This window comes from Candoia aspera, chromosome 1 (assembly GCF_035149785.1).
Source record: "Candoia aspera isolate rCanAsp1 chromosome 1, rCanAsp1.hap2, whole genome shotgun sequence".
Taxonomy (NCBI): Eukaryota; Metazoa; Chordata; class Lepidosauria; order Squamata; family Boidae; genus Candoia; species Candoia aspera.
Window position 1 is genome coordinate 72,594,090 of NC_086153.1, and position 20,226 is coordinate 72,614,315.

The 20,226-nt window shown below is 38.8% G+C and overlaps 1 protein-coding gene across 1 annotated transcript; it reads left to right on the plus strand.

Annotated features, from left to right (window-relative positions):
• Window positions 1-16,888, plus strand: RBM34 (RNA binding motif protein 34). Its single transcript, XM_063306661.1, has 11 exons — window positions 1-95; window positions 874-1,045; window positions 7,128-7,264; window positions 7,809-8,022; window positions 10,571-10,630; window positions 12,682-12,725; window positions 13,779-13,862; window positions 14,011-14,074; window positions 14,164-14,206; window positions 15,280-15,398; window positions 16,552-16,888. Exons 1-11 carry the CDS (start codon window positions 4-6, stop codon window positions 16,831-16,833), a joined length of 1,311 nt encoding a protein of 436 aa, XP_063162731.1. The 5' UTR covers window positions 1-3; the 3' UTR covers window positions 16,834-16,888.
• Window positions 16,889-20,226: the final 3,338 nt, after the last annotated feature.

Here is a 20,226-nt window from a genome sequence, read left to right on the forward strand (position 1 = left end):
TCTATGCTTGATGGAGAAGGCGGAAGTGGCTGCAGGAGCGGCAACCGAGGGAAGATGAAGGGCACCCGGGCAGTCGTAGTTTCTCCAGCCGCAGGGTGAGGAATGCGGTTGTGGGGAGTTCGTTGTTTTCCCGTCTTCGCTCTTAAAGGGCCTGGGGGGCTTTTGGCGGTTGTTTTCTTCCTTTGACCCCGGAGCTAGATCGCTTCGCCTTGTATCGTGCCGTGGTGGCCCCTCCAAGAAAGGAGAGTTGCTGGAGCTCCAGCTGCGCCTCGGGTGCCACGTGCTTTCCCCTCAAAGTCCCCATCCCAATTTTTCTGTCTGCTCCCGCGCTGAGAAAAAGCACCGGCGACTTAAAAGCTGATTTGGGGCAATAAAAAGGCTCTGGGCCAGTTTTGTGCAGCGGTGAAGGCACCAGGCTAGAAACCGGGAGACTCTTGAATTCTGGTCCTGCCTTAGGCCCGAAGCCCCCTGGGTGACCCTGGGCCAGTCATTCTCTCTCAGCCCTGGGAAACAGGCAAGGGCAAACCACTTCTGAAATCTTGCCAAGGAAACTGCAGGGACTAGTCCAGGCAATGTCCAGGAGTCAACACCGACTCGAAGATGCACATAAACAGGTTCAGAAGTAGGGCATGACTTACTAGTAATAATCATTATGCTTACAGTAATAAACACTGCATTCTTAAGCAGCAATTCCCTACAAACTGGCAAATTTATTTCTTAATACAACTATCCCTTCATATAGGATTCCACTGTTGATAATTGCTTCATCAATTCTTTTACATTTCAAAAGTCTTAGTGTAAATCATCTACAGTTTGTTTTTGCATACAATTGTTAGCTGAAGTGAATCATGACTAACTTGATCTTTTTAATAGGAAAACATGTGACAGGGATGCTGTTGCTGAATCAAGTGAAGATTATGTTGTGGGGCAAGTGGCCAGCAGCCTCTTTCAAAACAAATCTGCAACATGTGATTCAGATTTCCTTGTACGACTCTTCAGTGCTCCTGGGGCTGAAAAACAGCCTATGTATGTTGCTGTGGCAAGAGTAAGTTAAGCTAATTTATTTTCTGAAATGGGTGACAATATCATCGTGAAAATGCTGTGACTTGTGAACCAGTTTCAGACATCAGGACACAAGAATGTAATGGTGGCATTTGTGTGATGATGCCATTGTGTGCATGGTGTCATTTTTGTGTCACTGCACTTTTCTGCAGACACTGCTGGTGGTAGGGTGCGTCAAAAGACTTTTCCACCTTGAGATGAAGGGCCAGATGATGCCTCTACTGACAGTGAATAACATCTTCCACTGTACCTGGATAGTTTAGACAAGCATTATAACCTTTGGCCATTATTCATTGCTAGTAGGCTGCATTTTGCTAGGGAAGTTACAAATGAAAGAGTTCCAGTACAAAATTAAAAAAAAATTACGGGGTTATATATTTGGACAAAGAAATGTTATTTTTGATTTTTTAAAAATTAACTGTTTAAGAGGTATCTATACTATTAAGGAGAAGATGGTAGAAATGTAGTAGGCAGGGCCAAGTCAGAAAACATTGAGCAGAGCCAGGTAAAAATTAAATGCAGTTAATGATTAGTTACACATGCGTACCTTGTTTTGTTCATTATGTCTATAACCACAGTTGATTTCCAGTCTACATAAGAAAGTCCCTCTTGCATCAGGGCACCAATTTTATCTAATTCAGAATAGTTTGTCACATAGTAGCCATCCTGATACAGTCATTAAGCTCACCAACATGGACAGGAAGGGAGTAGGCCTCTGTTCTTGTATCTTTGACTAACATAAAAGCTGGTATTCAAAGACTTCCTCCTCTAATTTCAAAGCAAGAAACCAATCAAAATTAGTAGCTACTAATAGCCCAATCCTCCATTAAATTTTCCATTCCTTTTAAAAATTGGCTTTACTGACAACTGTTGACAGTAAATTGCACAGTTTAATTGTGAGTTTTTTTTGTAGTAAGTTGTATTAGGTTTCAAGAGAAGAATGTTGTTGTTGTTTATTCGTTTAGTCGCTTCCGACTCTTCGTGACTTCATGGACCAGCCCACGCCAGAGCTTCCTGTCAGTTGTCAACACCCCCAGCTGCCCCAGGGACGAGTCTGTCACCTCTAGAATATCATCCATCCACCTTGCCCTTGGTCGGCCCCTCTTCCTTTTGCCTTCCGCTCTCCCTAGCATCAGCATCTTCTCCAGGGTGTCCTGTCTTCTCATTATGTGGCCAAAGTATTTCAGTATGGCCTTTAATATCATTCCCTCAAGTGAGCAGTCTGGCTTTATTTCCTGGAGGATGGACTGCTTTGATCTTCTGGCAGTCCAAGGCACTCTCAGAATTTTCCTCCAACACCACAGTTCAAAAGCATCGATCTTCCTTTGCTCAGCCTTCCTTTTGGTCCAGCTCTCGCAGCCATATGTTACTACGGGGAAGACCATTGCTTTAACTATGCGGACCTTTGTTGCCAGTGTGATGTCTCTGCTCTTAACTATTTTATCAAGATTTGTCATTGCTCTTCTCCCAAGGATTAAATGTCTTCTGATTTCCTGACTACAGTCAGCATCTGCAGTAATCTTTGCACCTAGGAATACAAAGTCTTTAACTGCTTCTACATTTTCTCCCTCTATTTGCCAGTTATCAATCAAGCTGGTTGCCATAATCTTGGTTTTTTTGAGGTTTAGCTGCAAGCCAGCTTTTGCACTTTCTTCTTTCACCTTTATCATAAGGCTCCTCAGTTCCTCTTCACTTTCAGCCATCAAAGTGGTATCATCTGCATATCTGAGATTGTTAATGTTTCTTCCAGAGATTTTAACTCCAGCCTTGGATTCCTCAAGCCCAGCTTGTCGCATGATGTGTTCTGCATACAAGTTGAATAGGTAGGGTAAGAGTATACAGCCCTGCCGTACTCCTTTCCCAATCTTAAACCAGTCCGTTGTTCCATGGTCTGTTCTTACTGTTGCTACTTGGTCGTTATACAGATTCTTCAGGAGGCATACAAGATGACTTGGTATCCCCATACCACTAAGAACTTGCCACAGTTTGTTATGGTCCACACAGTCAAAGGCTTTAGAATAGTCAATAAAACAGAAATAGATGTTTTTCTGAAACTCCCTGGCTTTTTCCATTATCCAGCGGATATTGGCAATTTGGTCTCTAGTTCCTCTGCCTTTTCTAAATCCAGCTTGTACATCTGGCAATTCTCGCTCCATGAACTGCTGAAGTCTACCTTGCAGGATCTTAAGCATTACCTTACTGGCATGTGAAATGAGTGCCACTGTTCAATAGTTTGAACATTCTTTAGTGTTCCCCTTTTTTGGTATGGGGATATAGGTTGATTTTTTCCAGTCTGATGGCCATTCGTGTGTTTTCCAAATTTGCTGGCATATAGGATGCATTACCTTGACAGCATCATCTTGCAAGATTTTGAACAGTTCAGCTGGGATGCCGTCGTCTCCTTCTGCCTTGTTATTAGCAATGCTTCTTAAGGCCCACTCAACCTCACTCTTCAGGATGTCTGGCTCTAGCTCACGACCACACTGTCAGAGCTATCCCCGATATTGTTATCCTTCCTATACAGGTCTTCTGTATATTCTTGCCACCTTTTCTTGATCTCTTCTTCTTCTGTTAGGTCCTTGCCATCTTTGTTTTTGATCATACCCATTTTTGCCTGGAATTTACCTCCAATGTTTCTAATTTTCTGGAAGAGGTCTCTTGTCCTTCCTATTCTATTGTCGTCTTCCACTTCCGTGCATTGCTTGTTTAAAAATAATTCCTTATCTCTTCTGGCTAACCTCTGGAATTTTGCATTTAATTGGGCATATCTCCCCCTATCACTGTTGCCTTTTGCTTTCCTTCTTTCTTGGGCTACTTCTAGTGTCTCAGCAGACAGCCATTTTGCCTTCTTGGTTTTCTCTTTCTTTGGGATGTATTTTGTTGCCGCCTCCTGAACAATGCTGCCAACTTCTGTCCAGAGTTCTTCTGGGACCCTATCTACTAAGTCCAGTCCCTTAAATCTATTCTTCACCTCCACTGCATATTCCTTAGGAATATTAGTGAGCTCATATCTAGCTGATCTGTGGGTCTTCCCTAATCTCTTTAGTCTGATCCTAAATTGTGCAAGAAGAGGTTCGTGATCTGAACTACAGTCAGCTCCAGGCCTTGTTTTTACTGACTGTACAGATGTCTGCCACCTTTGGCTGCAAAGGATGTAGTCAATCTGATTTCGGTGTTGTCCATCTGGTGAAGTCCATGTATAAAGCCGTCTCTTAGGTTGTTGGAAGAGAGTGTTTGTTATGCAGAGTGAATTGTCTTGGCAAAATTCTATCAGCCTATGTCCTGCTTCGTTTTGTTCTCCCAGGCCATACTTACCTGTAATTCCAGGTGTCATTTGACTGCCCACCTTAGCATTCCAGTCTGTGGTCCTCTTGTCCACAGTAGTAGATCTGGTGGTCATTTGATGTGAAGTGGCCCATTCCAGTCCATTTCAGTTCACTGACGCCCAAAATGTCTATCTTTAATCTTGACATCTCACCAATAACCACATCCAATTTGCCCTGGCTCATAGATCTTACATTCCAGGTTCCAATGGTGTGTTGATCCTTAGAGCATCGGATTCGCCGTTCACCACCAGCACCGTCAGCCGCTAGCCATCCTTTCGGCTTTGAGCTAGCTGCGTCATCACGTCTGGGGCTAGTTGAACTCATCCTCTGTTCCTCCCCAGTAGCATTTTGACCATCTTCCGACCTGGGTGTCTCATCTTCCGATGGTATACCGACATATCTCTGGTTGTACTGATCCATTTAGTTTTCATGGCAAGAATACTGGGGTGGGTTGCCATTACCTTTCCCAGGGATCGCATTTAGTCTGACCTCTCTGTCATGACCTTCCCGTCTTGGGTGGCCCTTCACGGTTTAGCTCATGGCATCATTGAGGTGCTCAAGCTCCAGCACCACGACAAGGTAACGATCCTTTGCTGAAGTGAAGAGAAGAATAAAAGCTACAAAAAACAAAAAACTACAAAGAAATTTTAAAAAACTAAAAAAGTGTGAAAACGCAAGAGAAAAAGTTTAATTGTGTTTTGTGTAAAAAAACACTTCCTTTTAATGTTATATGAGGGAATATCTTCCCTCTGTCCATATTTTCCATGCCATGCATAATTTTATATACTTCCATCATCTTTTACCGGCCTTCTAGCTTTACAGTATTCTTTTTCAGGTGTAGTATCTAGTAGTTATTTTCATAGTGCTTCCAAGTAAGGTCTCATCTTTGAGAGGTCATATAAGGTCATTATTGTATTGGCTGTTGTACATTCATTTCCCTTAATGATTCCAAGAATGATATTTACTATTTTATAGCTGCCCTAGTTGGGAGCACCTATTTGACTGTGACTCATTTTGAAAAATTAAGCAGAGTTGGGCCTTATTAATTTTGGGGTGAAAGACCACCAAGAAATAACATGGCTATAGGCTAGACTGGGAAGTTGAAAAAACATCCCAGAAGAATGCAATAGTAAGCTCCTCCCATATTGTTGCTAAGAAAATTACACAAATGTGTTCATGAAGTCACCAGGATTCAAACTTGTTTTGAAAGAGATTTTACATTAGAGTAGCTGTGCACTGGGTTGACATTTTCTTTGACCTGTTTACCCTGAGCCCAAAATCCCTTTTCTGATAGTCACTACCAGCTGAAATGCCATGAAGTATAGTGAAGTTTGGATTTGGTGTGCTAATATGCATCACTTTGCAAGTTGCATTTCCCACTTTGAAGCCTATATGTCCACTTTGGAGAAATCAGTGCTGTTCACATTATTTTTCTTGTTCTCATTTTAACATTCATAAATAATTTGTACTATCAGGAAATTTGGTTACTTCAGTGTTCACTCCCTAAGTCCAAATTTTGTATAAGCAAATTAAAAAAAAAAAACTTGATCCAGTTCCAATCCCTCTTACACTGTAGGGCAGGAGTTCTATAACTGCATTTGGAGACTTGCTAGAATATAAAACATAGGAATTTCAACTGGTTCTTAGTTCATGTGAAATTAAGAGCCAGTTGTTGTCATTTATTCTAAATCTTACCTTGTTTAACAATTTTTATAATTGTTGCTTTAAAATGCAATTTAAAAAGGGTTTTCAACCTAAAACAAAGTTGTGTTCTTGAAACTCTTCTTCACAATTTGATTCCAAGATTGTGATTTATTATTGCAATTATAATCTTTTCAAAAGTCACATAACTAAATCCTTATCACAAATTCTTTAAATAGAAATGAGTTGGAGATTGTGATATTTCTGTTTAAATGATTGGGCTCTCTCAGTTCTTTGTTTAGTAGCTTTAGTAATGAGAACAATTAGTAATGAGAGAAGAAACAAACTATGAGGCTTCTTGCTAAAATGAAACCAGCTAAAACTGGTCTGTTCCAGGCCTGCCAACATTTTCTTAGGCTCTGTTGCATAAAGAAACGTTTAGCTCGGCAACATACATCACATGCTCCTTTCTCTAAAAAAAATACAGCCATGTACTAAAAAGAGGCCTGGAATAGAAGGACCACAGATACAGTCCTCTTGTTTTTGTGACTTGAATTGCTTTCCGTATCACAAATATGTTTCTCCCTGTCCCATTAGTGGTTTTTGGACCCATGTGATCATTAGACTTTAGGAAAAGATGGGCTCAGCTTTCATTTTGCTTCTACCTTATGGAGGATCTGGCTACTATTCTTAGGGGCAACAATTAATTTGAGCAATTGTCCAGTTTCCATTTACAAGGTATATAGTCTGGAATGCTGTGAGGCGTTAGTACTAGCAAATTGCCAGTGGTCATCTAAGTTTCTCACTTTTAGCCTTTGGTGTGAGCTTTTTGTTGCTGGGTTTAGTGGCCTGTAGTAGTAGTAGTAGTAATAATGTTTATGTGTATTGTTCCAAGATTATTGAACTCTTTTGTGAATTGATGTTTGGGGTCTCAAAGAGTAATTCCTTAATGACTTCTTAGAGTTGAATCTTCTGTTAATTAGTATCTGAGCAGAGCAATATCTAACCTGTCGTTTAGCAAAACAATATATGCTCTTGTCCCCTTCTTGGGATTGTACAGTATCTTATTTTTTCATGTTTGTGTATTAATTCTAAAAGGAGAATAAGAAACGCAACCATAAAGAAGAGGAAATTATCACAGAAATTCAAGGTTCATCAACTAAAAGACAGCCTTTTAAAAAAATGAAGAAATTTAAGAAAGATACCTCTCTAGCAGATGAAACAGTAGCAAACAGGTAAATGAAAAACAGTACAGAGCATCTATATGTATTATGCTTAATTTCATGCATCAATTGGTTACTGCTTCTGTGTCCTAAGGAAAGGGCAGGTTAGTGATTTTAAAAATGCAGCATGAGAGTTGCCTCTTAAAGGGTCTTATTGCTATTAGAATAAATGTACTGTATCCTAGTTGAGAATGATAAAGACTCATGGCAATTCTATATGCAACTTGAACTGTCTCTTAAGATGCAGTACTATGTATGATTACTTAGAAATAAATCTAGTTCAAATCAGAAGAATTTATTTACAAGTAAGTATGTGTAGCTAAAATTGTAGCTATGGTCTTTCTGTGTTTCTTTTTTCCTCAAAGCTTGTTGTTTGCACTCAGTTTAAATGATAGTAATTGCATACTTTTAATGTAGTTATTTACAATCTCTCTAGAACTGATATTTTTCACTGAATAGATAGTTTTAAAATATTGATTCTTTTGGTAATTATGTGACCATATACAATCACATACATACACTGAGATTAACAACTTGGTTATAACTTTACATCAAGGGAATGTGCTTTGGCTCATGTAACTGAAGCAGGAGGAAAGGAAGCAGTACAAATGAAAAATAGACACTTTCACTTGGCTACCAAACATATTCCATCTTCAGAGGAAGATGTTCAAATAAAAAAAAAGAAAATCCAAGTTAACCTGGTTAAAGAAAAGTTAAAGAACAAGAGGACTCTTTTTGTGGGGAATTTACCTGTTACCTATACAGCACAGGTAAGTAAGTTTGATAACAGACTGTTCTTTAAAGATTATATTAAGCATTTTTTTAAAAAAAATTACATTAATACATACATATCATGTTCTGTTCTGGGATAAGCAACTTTAAGCAAAGCACAGAAAAGAAGTAAAGTGTGGTATATCCAAAAACTTAAAACGTGAGATAAGACAAAGAAAAGGGAATATAACTGATTTAGTTTATACCACCATCATTCATTATACCTCCATCTTTGCTCTGAATACTTAGTTTATTCATTACATTTCTAATTGCCTTCTGCCACAGGGTAGAAGTGCTCTATATGATTACATCTCACCTCTGCCCCCTCCCCTTTATCCCTGAAACAAGTGGCTTGGGATCATGTGGTTTTATGAATGTTTGGAGAGTTGAATCTGGGTCTCCCTGTTTCTAATACAGTCCTCTGACCATAAAAGCTACCAGATGTGGCTGCATGTGTCTAGGTGCACTGGTTGAAAGCAAAGAGATGCCGAAAATTCTCCCCATTTGCTGTCCCCCAAATGGACAGATTTTTGCAGCCTGGATATGTTAATCTATAACCACTGTACTGTGCTGGCCTACTGATTTGGTAAAGCACATTTTCTTGTGAGGGAAAGAGGTGAAGTGTTTTATGTGGTGTTTTTTTTTATGTTACTCTATCAACTTACACAAGAAGCCCCCATCAGGACCAGAAATATTGGAACAAGGATAACTGTTTTGGCATTTGGCTTCTATACACCACCACATTGAAGTTGAAAGGAAACACACCCAGATGGGAGCAAAGTCAGGACTTTTACTGTAATTCAAGGGGTTTGACAAAAGTGGGGCACTAACCATTCAGGAAGTACAGCCAGTGGCATGCACACACACCCATTGTTGGTGGCTCATAAGTAATGGAACGAATGGCTGACAAGCAGCAGCATAGCCAGGTGTGGCCTGTTTCCTGGGTACCCCATGATCAATCAAGCAGATAAGAGGCCTGGAGGTGGTTCTGAGTGTTACATTTGCTTTTGTTAGCTGTTCAGTGGAACTCAACATGAGATCCAAAGAGGTGTCCATGTGAGTGAAGGAGGCCATCATTAGGCTGAGAAAACAAAATAAACCCATCAGAGAGATAGCAAAAACATTGGGAGTGGCCAGTACAACAGTTTGGAACATCCTGAAAAAGAAGGAATTAACTGGCAAGCTCAGCAACAGCAAAAGGCCTGGAAGACCATGAAAGACAACTAAAGTGGATGACCGCAGAGTTAAGCTCATGGTGAAGAGGAACCCTTTCACAACATTTAGCCAGGTCAAGAATGCTCTTGAGGAGGTAGGCATGTCATTGTCAACATCTACAGTCAAGAGTCGGCTTTATGAATGTAAATACAGAGGCTTCACAACAAGGTGCAAATCACTGGTAACACTCAAGAACAGAAAGGCCAGATTAGACTTTGCCAGCAAACACCTAAAAAAGCCTGCCCAGTTTTGGAATAAGATTCTTTGGACTGATAAAACCAAGATTAGCTTGCACCAGAATGATGGGAAGAGAAAAGTATGGAGAAGGAAAGGAACAGGTCATGATCCAAAGCATCATCTGTCAAACATGGTAGAGGCAGTGTAATGGCATGGACATGTATGGCTGCCAGTGGAACTGGGTCAGTGCTGTTTCTTGATGACCTGACTGCTGATAAAAGCAACAGGATGAATTCTGAAGTGTATAGGGCTATACTTTCTGCTCAGATTCAGCCAAATGCTGCCAAACTGTTAGGACACCGCTTCATATTGCAGATGGATAATGACCCAAAACATACAGCAAAAGCTACCCAAGAGTTTCTCAAGGCAAAGAAGTGGGATGTTCTTCAATGGCCAAGTCAGTCACCTGATCTCAACCCAATAGAGCATGCTTTTCACTTACTGAAGACAAGACTGAAGGCAGAAAGACCCACAAACAAGCAGCAGCTGAAGGCAGCTGCAGTAAAGGCTTGGCAAAGCATCTCGAGGGAGGAAACTCAGCATTTGGTCATGTCCATGGGTTCCAGACTTCAGGCAGTCATTGACCGCAAAGGATTTTCATCCAGGTATTAAAGGCGATCCTTATGTTTGTAATGATGTTGGTCTGTTCCATTGCTTAGAGCCACCAACGATGGGGGTGTATGTATGCCACTGGCTGTACTTCCTGAATGGTTAGTGCCCCACTTTTGTCAAACCCCTTGAATTACAGCTGAAAGTCTTGACTTTGTTCCCATCTGGGTGTGTTTCCTTTCAAATTCAATGTGCTGGTATACAGAGGCCAAATGCCAAAACAGTTATCCTTGTTCCAGTATTTCCGGTCCTGACTGTATAATGTTAGTTTTAGATAATGTTTTCAGTACTGACTTAGTCTTTAGCAATTCTTTTAGAAAAAAAATCAACTAATTTATTTTTATTTTATCCTTTTTCATTGATCAAATAAATATTATTTAGGGTCCCTGGTGCTTCACTCACTGTATATGGATGAAGTGTTTGCTGCTGTTTCTCTATCACTGATATTTGCTTTGACCAAATAAACTAATACCTGTTTGAATTTAGATGCTGAAGGCATTTTTCAAAGAATATGGACAAATTGAATCAATTCGTTTCCGTTCCTTGGTATGTTATTTACTTCATTTTGTGATTTTTTATTAGGAAATAGTCTCAGTTTCTGGATTGAAACAGAACTGCTCCATATATGAAAGAGTTGGTTCATATTCAAGCTTTTACCAGTATAGAACCAAGGTTTCCCTGCACAAGGGTTGGTGAATCATATCATCTTGTGGACTGGCAATTTATCATAGTAGAAATATGAACATTAAATTGAGAATCCATTGAAATATGCAGATGGATATTTCTGAAGGATATTGATCGCTTAATGATGGGTTGGCGTCTTTTGTAGTAAAATACTACTTATGTTTACTTGGAGTCTTATCCACTTAGTTGATTACTTCCTAATAAATATATTTAAGATTTGGAATCCAGAAATTATTTTAAAAATCTGAGAAAAGCAGAAATGTGAACTCTAATAAGATAAAATAGTGGTTACAAAAATATTGTTGAATATTTAAGTAGGTGTCAGCCTTCCCAGGTAAACCAAACAGGAAACACAACCAGATGAGTTAATTCTACATTGTTGTATGGCTACAGTAACAGAATCTTGCAAGTCTGAAAGTAAAATTCTCCCACTGACACTTTTAACAGCCTGATCCATTAGGGTGGGTCCTTAAGTTTCTTTCTCTCTCTCGTCTGATTGTTTCCTAGACAGCATTTCTTCCCCTCATCCAGGCTCGCAACTAGGGTCTCTGTCACCCGGGGAAAACATGGATTCCGCACCCATCTTGGCATCCCCCCAGCGCTCATTTTGGCTCCTCCCCAGCCTGGCATCCGGGGCACATGCCCCGCTTGCCCCCCCAGTTGCGGCCCTGCCCTCATCCCTCAAGGTAATGCTCACATACCATCACAGTAGGCTAGGTGGTGCTTTTTCTCTCTAGAGGCACCACTGCTTTGGAATGGCCCCTTATTGGAGATCAAGCTCTCCCTCTCCCTACTGGCCTTTAGCAAGCTGTTAAAATACAAATTAGTGTAGAGAGAATTGTCATAAATTTGTTGACTTAATTTATGGTGCCATGTTTATTATCTCATTCTCTTTTATTTATAGGCATTGCTGTTGATATGTTACATAGATGTTTAAATTGTCATTTCACTGAATTTGTTGTAAGCCCCTGAGAGTCTATTTATTATGGTGGGGTATAAAACCAGCAAATAAATAAATAATATAATTTGGTCAACTGCTGAATGCATTTTAGTATGTAAGACAATTCAATTCTGTTTCTAAAAAGCCACCTCAAGTTTCATAATGGCATGGAAAGTATGCATAGAGTTACATGTGGAATGAAATATTACCGGATAGTATAAATACTTCATTCTTCTAAACAACCCAGTTCTGTTCATTGACATTTTCTCAGTCCAATCTTTCCTGAGTTGGTTCCAAATTAATGTGTTTTGAAGATACAAATTACTTGCTTATACTGTAAACTAGTGCTATTATTTTAATTTTTATTCCATTGATTCTGCTTTTACTGGCCCCCGAGAAATTACTGACAGGTCTTCTGCTTACTCATTTTTTACCTGCTTAATACTTAGCCTTAAATGGCTGCAGCTAATAGGATCATACTGCATTTTTAGACAAATGAAGGAGCAGATACGGAGGAACAGGAGAATATCTAAGAGATATGCATAATTTAACCAACGCCTAATTTCCTTCCACAGTTTCTCTGAGAGCTCAGGATAGATTTCCAATAGCATACCTGACCTTGGAGTTGGCAGGAAGTCAGCAGCATAACATGAGAAAACCCTCTGTTTCCTCGAGGCAAAGAGAAGAGAGGAAGGATTTTGCATACATTCTTCTCACTGAATGCTTTGTTCCAGGCTGCTTCATTTTAGAGATTTGATCTCCCACTGAGTGCTCAGTGTAGTTTTTTTTTTTTTTTAGTTTATTATTTTAGTGCTATAAGTTGAATGCTAGCATTGCTGGAAATGCTTATTCAGTTGATCTCTCCTGTAGTGTTGGGTTGTCTAACTGTGTTTTAAAGAAATTGTAAGTGTTTATAATATTGCTGAAAAAGGCCTATTTAATAATATACTTTATTTTTTTTCTCTCCTTAAAGATTCCAGCAGAGGATGCAATATCCAAAAAAATGGCAGCTATAAAGTATGTGATGTAATTTGTGCATAAGGATAGATTTAAACATTATATTTTGTTGATTCCTATTATTGGGACTACTACATCTGGGCTTCAGAAATCTGGATGACCACTAGATAGCCGCAAAGAAATATTTTTAAAAACTTCTAGTTCTTTGCTGCCACTTAATATGTTGGTGGTGGGGGGGTTGTTTTTGTTTTTTTGCAGCCTGGATCTGATAGCCCTAATCCTGAAATAAAATGTTTATAACAGATAATGTTCATGTGTCATAGCAGTGCATTTTGCTTATATTAGGGCACCTTTCAGCTGTTATGGCCAAAGTGAAAATTGAAATTAGCTTTGTAGCATGTAACCCAACTTTGTAGATTACGGTAAAGTTTTAATTATAAGCCTGGAAGCATAGACTTGGTACAAATAAAGACCCCTTCAGATGCTACCTAGTGAATCAAGAGATGGTCATGTTCCTTCACCACAGCAAAGTGCCTTACGTATAACATTGCTAGAAATTGTGGAACCAAAATAATGAAATTGACTCTATGGGCTATAGAAAGAAACCTGTGGCCTTTCAGTTGGCTGGGGAAATGTAATAGTAGTTCAGTATACCTATGTTTGAGCTGTAATCCAGGTTCAAGAAATTATAAAATAATGTATTCCTTAGAAAATATATTGTTCCTCTTAATTCTGAATTTAAATAGAATTTAAGTTTAAGTAAACATATTAAATGTTGTGTAGCAAATCCTAAGTTCTATTATGAGTACTGCCCAAATGTATAAAGGTTCTTTTTATATGATAATATAATTTTCAATTATATAATATTATGGAATACCCACCCTCTGGAAGTTAGGTTGCATTTTATTGCTGGCCTTCCAGAAAGTATTTAAGACTAAGTTGTTCTGGAGGGCATTAGGGGAATGAATGGACACTGTCGCCTGTATTTTTATTGGATTATTTATTCTGATGCATGTTTATGTTTTTATGATGTAACCTATCTGGAGTTGTTTTTGAGTCTCGCAGTATAAAAATATAACTAATAAATATTAAGATTTCTTCTTTTTCCTTTAGGCGAAAAATACATCCTAATATGAAATATGTTAATGCTTATGTTGTTTTCAAGGAGGAATCCGCAGCAAGTAATGCCTTAAAATGGTATGTCTATTTTTTTAAAAAAATTACCATATTAAGATATATCACCCTTAATTATTAAATACTATTTCTAAAATAAACAATGTGTAAATCAAATTTAGTGGTAATTTCTTGTACTGTTATTTTATTTTATTTTGTTATGGTTTTATAGTAATGGAACAGAAATTACCAGTGGATTCCATATCAGAGTTGACCTTGCTTCAAAATCTACTTGTGTAAGTAATTCAAATGCTATACAAAGATGCTTTTTTCTAGCTTTTTCTTTTGGTTACTGATACAGTTCTTTCTGTTGTTTGTTTTACAGCATGATAACAAGAGATCGATATTTGTGGGAAATCTGCCTTATGGTATGTATTATAATTTAATGTTGTTCTCTTCAAACAAGTGTACATTACTATGATAGAAAAGTTCTGTATTAGCCAGCCTTACAAAATTTAATTTTTAATACTTTTGCATATTAATGGAGTTGGAGTTTATCTGTAAAGTTATGAACAACAAACTTAAATGTACAGGGTGAAATGTAATAGTTGCTTTGTCAAAAGTGGCTAGAAAATTATGACCAAATGTATTGTGACAGGTAAAGGAAGTTGTAGAGCTAGTTTACAATTAACACTAACACCTCTTCAAGCCAGAATGAAGTCTCAGCTCACATGTTTCTCTCATCTTGTCCCAAGCTGAATTTTGTTTTATTCAGTTCTTGATTTATCGTTATGTATAAACTATAAATTGCAGGTAAGGCAAAAAAAAAAAAGTTGCTTTGAATTGGTAAATTTGTAATCTTGTTCAGGAAGTGTGCCAAAATAAGATAACTAAAAGATAGGTAAAGGATATGGAGCTGTTTTCTTGCCAATACTGTCCCAATAGCCTTGTGTAATGATTGCCTATCCTAAAACACCATCAGACTCATGAACAGGTTCATAAAGATATCTGATTTATTAAAGAATAGTATGCAGGATCACAAAGAAAGCTGAGAATGGAAAAAGCGTGCCAAATGCAAACTAAAAACCCTCGGTACAAACGAGATCCCTCCCCCCATAGAATCTTCTCAGGCTCACAATCCCAGGTGCTCCTAATGGCTCCTGATGGTCCGCAGGAAAAGTCCTTGAGCAGAGCACATAACCCAGACACATTCCACAGATACAGAGCTTGGCACAATGTTTCACAGCAGCTCCCTCCCACCATAAACGCACGTCAGCACCATGGCATGTGAAACGTTGCAATGTACAGTGCACATTGAAACAGTGAACGTGACACCTTGATCTTTGTTGTAAGCAGATAACTTTTAGAGGCAGCTTCTATATTTGTATTTGTTTAAATAAGAGTAGAAACTTCCATTTAAATCATAATAGAAGTTCGGCCATGTAGCTAAAATTGTTATGTTTTAATAGCTTCACATTTCTGAAAAATGTTATATTTACAGAAATTGATGATGATACTGTAAGAAACCATTTCTTGGAATGTGGAAATGTGACAGGTGTACGAATTGTGAGAGATCGAAACATGGGCATTGGCAAAGGATTTGGCTATGTTCTGTTTGAGGTATGTCAGTTATTCAACATCTTGAATGCCAAATTTAGCATAGCTTCAAATCATAACTATATTTTTATTTAATCTAGCATTCAGTGTTGTACTCAGGGGATAGCAATACAGTAAAGCATCATGGTAAACAATTAGGAATAATTAAGCATCTCCTAAATAATTCACTGAAACTGCACAGAATTCCACTAATACCACATCAAGACATCTCCCTTGTAACTGCACAAAGAAAGCTCTAATCATCACGTTATATGAATATTGCAGGCTTGATAACATATGCTGTATTCTCGAAGATGGCAATTTCTTACAGTAATAATTTTTAAGAGGATTAGGATGGGGAACTGTACTGGAGAAAAACTTAGTTAGTAAGAGGGGTACATTTGTGGGTGTAAATGTCATCAGTAATGTTCTCCCAACAGTAAGACGTGAAACAGGACAATCTGGGGGTTGAATGCTCAACAATTATCTTACTTTCTGTTGGAAACAACAGCAATAATTAAAAATCCAGCCATTAAAAATGGTGAGATGGATATGCCACTCTGTGCCTTAGATGGCATGAATCAGCCAAGTTTTGAAAGCAGCAGGCAATGCTGTATAGAACCCTAATTTTCAAATCATTTTGTTGGCAGATTATCTCATTCTTTCTCACTTTTTACAGTTTACACTCCATTTTCAATGGAATCCAAAACATGAGTATCTTGCATGGTTATCTATAGATCATTTGTGGAAAAGAAGGGAGCAAAGTCGTCATCTTTTCATTTGCAGCAGCCAAAAATGGCATTAGGAGATCTCCTGTGTTGTCTCTTGTGACAACTGTAGCTAATGTGTCTATGAACAGCAAAACTCATTCATGTCATGATACAAATCCTTCTTGTACATAGTTAAATGGATTTCCCGGTGGATATGCCATGCTGGAAATTAAAATGCAGTTATTTTAGTAGAATGTGCCATTAGGTGACTGGAAGTCTGCTCCCTTGAAGGAACTGCTTTTTATCTTTTTACCGTGTATTGTACGGATCTGCTCTGAAGAGTTCCTTACCCTCCAAATCACCTGTTAAGGATGCATGGGGTTGTATTGTAAGGAGGGATTTGCACCCCCCAGCCCATGTAAGAGGAATTTTATGAGTTACTCTCTTAATTATTTTTCCCTTTAAAGACTACAGATGCTGTACACCTTGCTCTGAAACTAAACCAATCTGAATTACAAGGAAGAAAGCTAAGAGTGCAACGTTGTGTAAAAAGAGAAAAAGCAGAACAGAAGAATTCAGACAAAAATGCAAAGAGCTCTGTTGGATTGAAATATACAAAGACTACTTCTCTAAAAAATGTGAAAGGATCTTCTAGTAATTCTTTTGTTGGTGAAAAGGCAGACCCAATGAAAAAGTGCAAAAAAGCAAAATCAAAAAACAGCATGAAAAAAATGAGGAAACCCAAATGATATTGTTACTCTGCAATGTTATTGTATTTTTAAATAAAATTTATTGCATAGACAACCTTTTGGAATTCTTACATATTTTGTCTCCACTTTCACAATTTAGAGGGTTATCTAAATTAATTTGCAATATTAACATTGGAAGATAAACTAAAAATCTCAACATAATCTAGTAATTTATCACTATTTTATTAGTCTTTCACATACTGTATTTATAGGATAAATAAATACTAGAAAGCCTCTCTTTAGAAGTATGTTCTTAATAATGATTATTTATCCTTTCTATTAAGTGTGCATGCAGTAATGATTATTTTTCAAATTGGTACCACCGCCCATCTCCCCTGAAGACCCCAGACCATCCTAGTTCAGGTATCTTTTTTGCTACCTGGTTTCAGCCTGCTTCAAAAGATAAATTTGTGCCTAAAGAACTGTGGTAACTTTATATACAGTGAAATCCCCAAATTATGTTCTTGTATTTAGCCAGGACGGTATTAGGACAAAAACATTGTTGAACATAGTAACAAATGAAATTATTATTTTTACTATTTATTACTTATTATTAACGTATTATTTGTTCATAATCACAGAACAGGCTCACCAGAACAACACTCCAACTTGCCTCTTTTTACTCTTAGTATGAAGAAAGCATTTATTTTGTGCCATGTATCCACCCCAGTATTCTTGCCGTGAAAACTAAATGGATCAGTACAACCAGAGATATGTCGGTATACCATCGGAAGATGAGACCCCCAGGTCGGAAGATGGTCAAAATGCTACTGGGGAGGAACAGAGGATGAGCTCAACTAGCCCCAGATGTGATGACGCAGCTAGCTCAAAGCCGAAAGGACGGCTAGCGGCCGACGGTGCTGGTGGTGAACGGCGAATCCGATGTTCTAAGGATCAACACACCATCGGAACCTGGAATGTAAGATCTATGAGCCAGGGCAAATTGGATGTGGTTATTGGTGAGATGTCAAGATTAAAGATAGACATTCTGGGCGTCAGTGAACTGAAATGGACTGGAATGGGCCACTTCACATCAAATGACCACCAGATCTACTACTGCGGACAAGAGGACCACAGAAGAAATGGAGTAGCCTTCATAATTAATAGTAAAGTGGCTAAAGCAGTGCTTGGATACAACCCAAAAAACGACAGAATGATCTCAATTCGAATTCAGGGCAAGCCATCTAACATCACAGTGATCCAAATATACGCCCCAACCACAAATGCTGAAGAAGCTGAAGTAGAGCAGTTCTATGAGGATCTGCAGCACCTACTGGACAACACGCCTAAAAGAGATGTTATTTTCATCACAGGAGACTGGAATGCTAAGGTGGGCAGTCAAATGACACCTCGAATTACAGGTAAGTATGGCCTGGGAGAACAAAACGAAGCAGGACACAGGCTGATAGAATTTTGCCAAGACAATTCACTCTGCATAACAAACACTCTCTTCCAATAACCTAAGAGACGGCTTTATACATGGACTTCACCAGATGGACAACACCGAAATCAGATTGATTACATCCTTTGCAGCCAAAGGTGGCGGACATCTGTACAGTCGGTAAAAACAAGGCCTGGAGCTGATTGTAGTTCTTCTTGCACGATTTAGGATCAGACTAAAGAGATTAGGGAAGACCCACAGATCAGCTAGATATGAGCTCACTAATATTCCTAAGGAATATGCAGTGGAGGTGAAGAATAGATTTAAGGGACTGGACTTAGTAGATAGGGTCCCGGAAGAACTCTGGACAGAAGTTGGCAGCATTGTTCAGGAGGCGGCAACAAAATACATCCCAAAGAAAGAGAAAACCAAGAAGGCAAAATGGCTGTCTGCTGAGACACTAGAAATAGCCCAAGAAAGAAGGAAAGCAAAAGGCAACAGTGATAGGGGGAGATATGCCCAATTAAATGCAAAATTCCAGAGGTTAGCCAGAAGAGATAAGGAATTATTTTTAAACAAGCAATGCGCGGAAGTGGAAGAAGACAATAGAATAGGAAGGACAAGAGACCTCTTCCAGAAAATTAGAAACATTGGAGGTAAATTCCAGGCAAAAATGGGTATGATCAAAAACAAAGATGGCAAGGACCTAACAGAAGAAGAAGAGATCAAGAAAAGGTGGCAAGAATATACAGAAAACCTGTATAGGAAGGATAACAATATCGGGGATAGCTTTGACGGTGTGGTCGGTGAGCTAGAGCCAGACATCCTGAAGAGTGAGGTTGAGTGGGCCTTAAGAAGCATTGCTAATAACAAGGCAACAGGAGACGACGGCATCCCAGCTGAACTGTTCAAAATCTTGCAAGATGATGCTGTCAAGGTAATGCATGCTATATGCCAGCAAATTTGGAAAACACAAGAATGGCCATCAGACTGGAAAAAATCAACTTATATCCCCATACCAAAAAAGGGAAACACTAAAGAATGTTCAAACTATCGAACAGTGGCACTCATTTCACATGCCAGTAAGGTAATGCTCAAGATCCTGCAAGGTAGACTTCAGCAGTTCATGGAGCGAGAATTGCCAGATGTACAAGCTGGGTTTAGAAAAGGCAGAGGAACTAGAGACCAAATTGCCAATATCCGCTGGATAATGGAAAAAGCCAGGGAGTTTCAGAAAAACATCTATTTCTGTTTTATTGACTATTCTAAAGCCTTTGACTGTGTGGACCATAACAAATTGTGGCAAGTTCTTAGTGGTATGGGGATACCAAGTCATCTTGTATGCCTCCTGAAGAATCTGTATAACGACCAAGTAGCAACAGTAAGAACAGACCACGGAACAACAGACTGGTTTAAGATTGGGAAAGGAGTACGGCAGGGCTGTATACTCTCACCCTACCTATTCAACTTGTATGCAGAACACATCATGCGACAAGCTGGCCTTGAGGAATCCAAGGCTGGAGTTAAAATCTCTGGAAGAAACATTAACAATCTCAGATATGCAGATGATACCACTTTGATGGCTGAAAGTGAAGAGGAACTGAGGAGCCTTATGATGAAGGTGAAAGAAGAAAGTGCAAAAGCTGGTTTGCAGCTAAACCTCAAAAAAACCAAGATTATGGCAACCAGCTTGATTGATAACTGGCAAATAGAGGGAGAAAATGTAGAAGCAGTGAAAGACTTTGTATTCCTAGGTGCAAAGATTACTGCAGATGCTGACTGCAGTCAGGAAATCAGAAGACGCTTAATCCTAGGAAGAAGAGCAATGACAAATCTCGATAAAATAGTTAAGAGCAGAGACATCACACTGACAACAAAGGTCCGCATAGTTAAAGCAATGGTGTTCCCTGTAGTAACATATGGCTGCGAGAGCTGGACCATAAGGAAGGCTGAGCGAAGGAAGATCGATGCTTTTGAACTGTGGTGTTGGAGGAAAATTCTGAGAGTGCCTT